Source organism: Alosa alosa, chromosome 18 (assembly GCF_017589495.1).
Source record: "Alosa alosa isolate M-15738 ecotype Scorff River chromosome 18, AALO_Geno_1.1, whole genome shotgun sequence".
NCBI lineage: Eukaryota > Metazoa > Chordata > Actinopteri > Clupeiformes > Clupeidae > Alosa > Alosa alosa.
The window spans coordinates 29,933,113-29,941,642 of NC_063206.1; the positions used below are offsets into that span (position 1 = coordinate 29,933,113).

General features: G+C 41.0%; 1 protein-coding gene across 1 annotated transcript; it reads left to right on the plus strand.

The window, feature by feature from the left end:
* Positions 1–1,637: 1,637 nt before the first annotated feature.
* Positions 1,638–8,252, plus strand: chst3a (carbohydrate (chondroitin 6) sulfotransferase 3a). The gene is made up of 3 exons (XM_048270041.1): positions 1,638–1,718; positions 6,500–6,685; positions 6,789–8,252. Exons 2-3 carry the CDS (start codon positions 6,606–6,608, stop codon positions 8,026–8,028), a joined length of 1,320 nt encoding a protein of 439 aa, XP_048125998.1. The 5' UTR covers positions 1,638–1,718; positions 6,500–6,605; the 3' UTR covers positions 8,029–8,252.
* The last annotated feature ends 278 nt before the right edge of the window (positions 8,253–8,530 follow it).

The following is an 8,530-nucleotide window of genomic DNA, read 5'->3' on the forward strand; positions in this document are numbered from 1 at the left end:
CACGCACACATGCACACAATTCAAGAATTTCTCAGAATTATGAACAGGCAAGATGGGGGTGGCATTGTATAAAATGAATTTTACATGTGAAATCTATGAACTAATCATGTTTTGGTGCTTGTTGTCTAGCAGATACCAGTGAGAATTGAGTGTGGATAATGCAATTTAGTGAGACAGTTAGAATCATATATGCCTACGGTCATATTTTGTACCGCTCTGCGGTACATCTAGTTAAATTAGTATTCATGTTAGGTACAGAATGATGGCGGCTATATGCACCTGTTGCAGACATAGGTTAGAAAAGAGGTCACAGCTGCCCAAGACAGTTTGCCAAACAGATACACTGTGGCATGTTAAAAAAAGACAAATTTAAAGGCAATCTTCATAGCTTCAGAAATTAAATAACCTTTCCCTAAAAGTATCTTCAACAAATCCACAAAACTATGCACCATATCTTATAGCTTGCTACAATCCTAAATTACAGAAAATGTAATGCACATTCAGTTGCTGACCAGTTAGACGGCGTAAAGGCCTGCATATTAGCAATGATGACATTTATTTAAACAAAAAACCTTTTACACTGGCGCCTCCCTGCGGCTCAGAGCAGTACTGTTAAATAAGACGATAAAGGCAAAGTATAGCCTACATGGGCGCCTCCCTGTGGCTGCGAACATAACTGTTGCTATTGAAGATGAAAATGACACTTTCTCTGATATGGTATTCCAAATCTACATCTTCACATCCATGAACGCACGTACACGTACGCAGCTCTACATAAAGTAGACTAGTGGGTCGATTTAGCAGATGTTTTCATCCAAAACGACAGGGCCGACCGTTTGTCAGGCGGTGATGTTAGGCTACTATAAATAATAATAATAATAATAATAATAATAATAATAATGCATTAATAATAATAATAATAATAATAATTGTTGCGTGTACTTTGACAGTTTATTTATTTATTTTATATCCCATGTCCCACCAGAAGAGTATTGCCTAATATTTCCCTTTCGTGATACACCTGGGCCACAAATAACTTTAATGACTGAGGACGATGAGAGCAGTTAAATACTGTCTATCTATCTATCTATCTATCTATCTATCTAGTAGTTCCTATATAGGCTAGCGCTTTTTTCAAGTCAAAATACGCACCCGTACACGTAGGCTACACGTCGCTCAATGGCAGCATTTTCCTTAAAACAGAAAAGTCCTTGTGAGTGCTTATTGCCAGGGGGCACATGTGATCACGTGATCGTGTTTCCAGGATATCAAAGTAGAGTGGAGTGGCGCTGACACAGGCATGCTCCCTAGAAGGTTACATTAGTAAAAATGTAGAGGACATCATTCTTTCAGCGTGTTCATTTATCATTCACTTATTTATCAGTTATTGAAACAATGTTAACTGTTTTTGTTATTTATTGTATTATAGCCTAGATTCACTGTGATGGGAGTGACTTTTTAAAACTTTAAGACCGCTATTCTCTTCAAAATACGGTGGAGGTAAAATCATCCAGCTACAATGACAGCTGCCTATCTCCGTTTTCATTGACATGTTCTTTGCATGAGACATTTCACTTGTTCGACGGACTGAGAGTCAGCAGCCTAACTTTTGAGGATACAAAGGAACAGTGTGTCCTGGACCATGTGGGATGCTGCAAGGCGCACTTCTTGCCCATTCACGAGCTACGGCGCAGGGATTTATGGAGACACTAATAAAGGTAATATTTGTATGCGGTGTTGAGTGGCTTAAACAATTAACCGAAGAGAATGAGAATTGTTTATTCTGCCAAATCATTTAGCCACAAAACTAGAAGCAATTAATTTAGAGGAAAGACAGAGGAATTTTAATGAATAGGATTTAGCTTAATGATACATTAGTCCACAGTAGTATTTCATATTTATTTTTCACTCAGGCTAAAATATGAAAGAAATATCATTACAAATTATGCTATTTCATCAGACAAAAATACTTTTGTGGCTCAGTGAAAGTATACCTAGTGAAAGTGAAAATGTATTGCCTAAGGTTAAGGTTATGTGTTAATGGGTGGTATGTTTTCTACAAGCGAATAAGCAGATGGTGCCACATCACTTTGTGGTTGGCGTAATTATGATAGTAGTTGATAAGCCCTGTCATGCTCCACCCTCCACCCCTCCCCAAAACCCATTTTCCTGTGTCAGCCACCAGCTCACCACCAGCAGCTGTCACTGGTGATTTGGCATATATCTCTGAGGAGTGCATGTATCACTCTGGGGGCATATGTCAAGGGGGGCCACAAGCCATAATGGAACAACACAAAATCCTCAACACAAAAGTGTCCATAATGTAAACAGACACCCCTCCTGTGGTGACCAACAGTGGTGTGATGTTTAAGAACACGGCATGGTGTGAGTTTCCAGATCGGACACAGCTTTCAATGTGATGAGCGTGTCTCTGTTGAAAGAAATTGAAGTACAGTAGCCTACCTAAACTGTCTTCTTGTTTAACTGCAATATATTTCGTTTTCGCAACCTTTCTAACTTAAGATGCTCACAGTGACAAAAAAAAATCTGGAAAAAAAATCTGACATAAGCTCAGTCACTGAGCTGGAAACTTGAGAGAATAAACAGGTAATTTAAGCATCTGTCTTTTCCACATCTCCTCTTCACACACAGCCATTTGTATTTCAAGGATTTGAAAGCAGCCATTAATGTAATTTGTACAGGGATGATAAACAGTGTTATGTCTGTTTCTGCTTCGGCAGATCATCAGATTTGTCAAATGCTCCAGTGATTTTTAAATATGTAAAAATCTCAGCTCCAGGTCCTATGACAAGTTGATGGCTCTAGCCAGATAAGCCTATATAATTGGTTTATATTTACTTACAGTGCACACATTAATTTTTCTGCACTTTGAAAAATGTACCCCTCTAAGTGGTATGATTTGTGCTGATTATTTACTTCTTGACAGGACTAAGTGATGGAAATGTTTCATACAATATATTATATATTTCATATATTTAGTTTGTGAGGTTACATTGTTATTACATTTCTAAAGCATACATTTGATAATAAAATGACCTATAAGCTATGGTAAAACACAACAGTGTATTGTTTCTGAGTGTATGACATGGGTTGCCTGAAATCACAGTTATGCTGTATTTACAGTACATCAGTTAACCTCAGTGTCCTCATTTAGCCTGTAGTGAAAGTGCTAGTTGTTCACACAGAGTGACCATCCTCTCACTACAGTCAAGGGGCTGTATGAGTGACCGCCAAAGGACTTATGCCAAGTCAATGAAGAAGCATTAGGCTATTGTGATGTCTGCTGTGGAGAGGGTTGACTCAAAAAGAAACAGTTCAAGACAAGTCTAAAAACAGTTTTATTTTCAGTGTGTTGAATGGACCTAGTTTTTTAACACTTTACTATTACTATAATCATTCTACTATTTTTATTTTTGACATCTACTAGACTTGGATGAAGGAGGTATAGGGATGGAAGAGCCTACAGGCTCATTGTAACCCAAGTTACCCTTCTAATTTACCTAGCCTAATTTTCAGGCTCATTGTAACCCAAGAGCAAACTGAGAACGGTGAAGATGTTTTTTTATAATTGCCTATAAATCCATTTCAGTGTTTGAGCTGAGCACAATGCAGTATGAAATTCACAAGATAAGTGGAAGATTGGTTGGAAGTTAGTATAATTAACGTGATGGGCAAGTTAAGGGAAAAGGCCACTGCCCATCCCCCCAACAGAGGCATTCCAAACACAAACATGCTGCTCACAAAACAGCCAGTGAGAGTCACTAGTCCTAGTCAGCCATTCCTGGAGTCTGAAATATAAAACCAACCCTCTAGGATTTAGGGGGTCTGTAAAGGGAAGGTCTACTGTGCACACATAAAAAGCCTACTCTAAATGAAAAGAAAACAAAGCAAAGAAAAAATCATGCAAAAGCTTAATTTGTCTTAAGCATTGTTTTTAACAATGTTCGTAACATTGGTTTAACATTTCCACTCATTGTCAAGGAGTTTGGCCCAGTCGCTACATATTAACTGTGTGCTCTGGTTTGCTGTAGAATCTAGTCAAATAAAGCATTTGTGTCATGCATGTCCAAACATGATTATCCATGCATACAACAAGGCTTTCTTTTGCACACCTATGCTGAGTGTTGCATGGCTGTTTAGGGGCTGTGTTGTGAGGAGTACTCCCATCATGCCTTATGTGGAATGATTCAATTATATTATGATATATTAGAGGGCTGTCAAGCGAATAAAAATAATCTCAATAATTACTGTACCTACTCTAAATTAAATCGCATGCATCCATCTTTGTTATGAACATATTTTTAAAAAATATTTTGGCAGATGAGTAAATCAAGGAAGAGCCAAACCAACATTATAGACTTTAAAGTTCAACGTCTCTCTTCCTTTGCAGCAGGCGTCAGCGTAGTGCCTGGTGTCAGATTATTTAGCATGATAAATACAAATGACTGAAGTTTCCACTCACATCATGTGCAGTACCCTAACACCAAGGTAATATGTGGTATACCCCCATGATTTGTCCTTTTTTGGCCATTCAAACATGTTATAGATTTTTATTCACATAATTACTATGTTGTTGCCTTATCTGTCCAGTAGGTGGCAGTTCAGGAAAAGAAATAGAGCTGTTCAAATAGTTGAGTAGAAAAAGATGAAACTAAACAGTAGGAAAAACAAGACAAAAAAAAGCAGCATAGGTACACTGCAAGACACCAAAAAATGATTTAGTCTCCCCACCTTAAAACTCTTCGCCTAGTCATTAGGGGTGTCACGATCTTGGTTTTAAGTTGGAAATCGATTGAAATGACATCATGATCTCATGAGAGACCCGTGAGACCTGTGGGTGGCGCTGCAAAAGAGTGCAGCGTGGGACATGTTTGAAAGCTCTATGCGGGAGTGGGTGGGATGAGGGAGAACTCAAACAAGGCAAATAAGTAAACAACATAAGAAATACATTAGTAATGTAATTAAAAAAAGATTGAAAATGGAATTGAATCTTCTGAAGATTCACTCACTTAGAAGAATAAGAATAAGAAGAAGGTTACTGTCACTACCCGATGTGAGTTACTACCGCATGTGAGTCGCGCATGCTCAGATTTAAAGGAACCGTATGTAAGAAATGTATTTCAATTAATCATAAAACGGCCCTGATATGTCACTAGTCATTAAGAAATCATGTTCATTTCAAATACTTATATCACTGACAACAGTAGTCCGGCCAGGATATTGTCATTTAAAAAGTGAAGTTGCAGCCCTCAGCTGATGTTGATGTTGTCATGTTGTGTTTTGGCCTGATGCGCCACCCTCCACCTATCAGTAGTGTTTCGGCATCCAGGTTGCCAGCTCTGCCAGTCAGGGGGGAGGGGGAGGGGATACACCGCTCTACAGTAATTTGAAAGTCATTGCAGTACCAGTTTTGGCCACAATCTTACATACGGTTTCTTTAAAGGTGTACGGCATAATGCCAAGGGATCCGACTGCAAGTAAGGTGGGCATGTCTGTTTCATACTGAAATTTATGAAATCCATAAAATAAGCTTTTCTGTTTCATAATCTTATTAGCTATCTATGATTGTTTGATTGCTAACGTTAACTCAAAACGCCATTCAAGTGACAGCCTTTGTTTTGTTTGAACGTTAGCCAGCAGTGAACAAACTTCATTATGTACAGTAGGTCCATTTTTATTGACATTACAGAAGTCTCTCGTTAGCAGGTTCTTGTAGTCTACTTCAGCCTCTAATCTAGAACTGACATCAGAGAGCATGCCGTGAAAATGTGATGCCTTACAATAAATAATAAATTACTGCTATATAGGCAAATGTACCTATGTCATTATTCTGTGGCTAACAGCAACACTTGTAGTCGCAAAGTGACGCATGCACGACTCACATCCGGTAGCGACTCACATCGAGTAGTAACAGTTACTCTGGCAGGCCAGCGAAGCTTCTTCTTTTTCTGTGAGCTTTTTTTGCAAACAGAGTGCATTAGCACCATCTGCTGGACTGATGTGTGATGGCAAGTGTACCCTGTAGCCTCGTTCTGGCCGCCGGGTGAATAAGGCGAATTACATGTAAGGTGACTTCAGACTTGACGCACTCTGTGGTAGCCTAGGCAATGGAAATCACTTACTGCAGAAATGGTAGAGAATCACGCTCCTGTTAACAGGAGTAGTCTGGGCGTTTTTTTAAACGTAGGCTAAATGTTTCATTCACTGGACCAAGCAATGCTTTATCGTCTGTTTTTCTGTTGCTGTAGCCAAACTGCACTCAGAGTCAAATCACTACGAAATGTGGTTAATCTACATTAATTAATCGAAATTAACGCACTATATTGATAGCCCTTAGAGCCCTAATATGTATATATATATATTATATATATATATATGCCACACAATTTCATTTCATAATTAACAGTAATTGTGCCACACAGTTAATTTCATATGGTATTGAACTGTTTTGTATATAATCTTTTTTTTTCTATTCCAGAGGGTATGGTCATGCCTTGAAAAACTATGAACTCATATAAGACTAATCCTGATAATTGGTAAATGAGCATACTGCCACACAATCTCAGTAGACACCACATTCAAGGATGAGGAACAAATATGCAATCCTCATCATTTGCATTGTGGTGCTGGTCATCATTGAAAAAGAAAACAACATTATATCAAGGTTAGTGCAGCACATTTCTTATGTTTACCATAATTAGAATGAAAAATGCAGCTCAGTTTATAATCCTGTGTAATTGTAATCCCCCTTGTTGGCTTCCTGTCAGGGTTTCAGATAAGCTGACACTCAGACAGATGCTGCAAACCCCGCAGACCATGGCAGAGTTCACAGTGTCTGCTCCTATTGTCCTGGAGGACAATGGCTCTGTCTCTCCCATCACCCAGCAGTATCCTGCAGTGTCCAGTCTGCCAGACATAGGGGTACCGAACAGCACAGAGGCCAGTGTGGAGGTCGAGGGGGGTCGGAAGCACATCCTGCTGCTGGCCACCACCAGGACCGGCTCATCGTTTGTGGGCGAGCTCTTCAACCAGCAGGGAGCCAACATGTTCTACCTGTTTGAGCCGCTGTGGCATGTGGAGAGGAAGCTGACCCTTGACACCGGGGTCATCAACTCCTCGGCCGCTTCGTGGGCCTACAGGGACGTTCTCCGGCAGCTGTTCTCGTGCGACTTCAGCATGCTGGAGCGCTTCATCAGCCCGCCGCCCGAGGAGCATGTGACCCCGGCCCTGTTCCGGCGCGAGTCCAGCACGGCGCTGTGCGAGGAGGAGGTGTGCTCGCCGGTGGTCAAGGAGGTGTTCGAGAGGTATCGCTGCAGGAGCCGCCGCTGCGGCCCCCTAAACCTCACGCTGGCCTCGCTGGCCTGCCAGGCCAAGCAGCACCTGGCCATTAAGACGGTGCGCGTACGGCAGCTGGACACCCTGAGGCCTCTGGCTGAGGACCCGCGGCTGGACGTGAAGTTCATCCAGCTGGTTCGAGACCCCAGGGCCATCCTGGCCTCCCGCATGGTGGCCTTCTCCTCAAAGTACCAGAACTGGAAGACCTGGGCAGTGAATGGAGAAGTGCCCATCGAGGACGAGGAGGTGAAGCGCTTGCAGGGAAACTGCAACCAGATCAAAATGTCGGCTGAGCTGGGCTTGTCGAGGCCCAAGTGGCTGCAGAGGCGCTACATGCTAGTGCGCTACGAGGACATCGCCCGCTACCCAATGCAGAAAGCAGCAGAAATGTATGAGTTCACTGGAATCCCATTCACAGTGCAGGCCAAAGAGTGGATCCTTAGAAACACACATGCAACAGAGGAGGCCAGTGGTGTTTACTCCACCCAGAAGAACTCCTCTGAGCAGGTGGAGAAATGGAGGTTCAGCATTCCTTTCAAATTAGCCCAAGTGGTTCAGCAAGTGTGTGGGCCCACCATGCAACTGTTTGGCTACAAGTTTGTGAATAGTGAGCAGACTCTTCTTAACAAATCAGTCAGTTTGCTTGAAGAAAGGGAATTTAATATAACTTAGTGATGGTTATTTTTCTCTGTGTGTGTGTGTGTGTGTGTGTGTGTGTGTGTTTGTGTGTGTATGTGTGCAGATGTTGGATGTAGGCTTGCACATGGACATTGCATTTTTATCCTTTGTTATTTATGGTTTACATTAGAGGAGCAAAATGGATTTTAAAATATTTTAAGTATCAAACTTTTCTTGAAAGAGAGATTATTGAGAAATTGACATATTTATATTTCATTGGGTAGCTACAATATATTTAATACATTTAAATGACTGGAAACATACTGCTGTTACCGTAGATTTATATTAGAACAATAATTAAATTAAATACAGGAAAAAATCATGTCTCTGTTCAAAACAACATAGAATGAGTTATCCAATGTGTTACTAGGGGGTATTCCAGGACCATAGATTAGTGACAAGCCTGACTTAGTAAACTCAAGGTGGTAGACCCCCTTTATAGAAGAGGCCTATGGCTGTGTCGGGAGAATGGAGTCATTGGGCTTCAGGAGGTTCA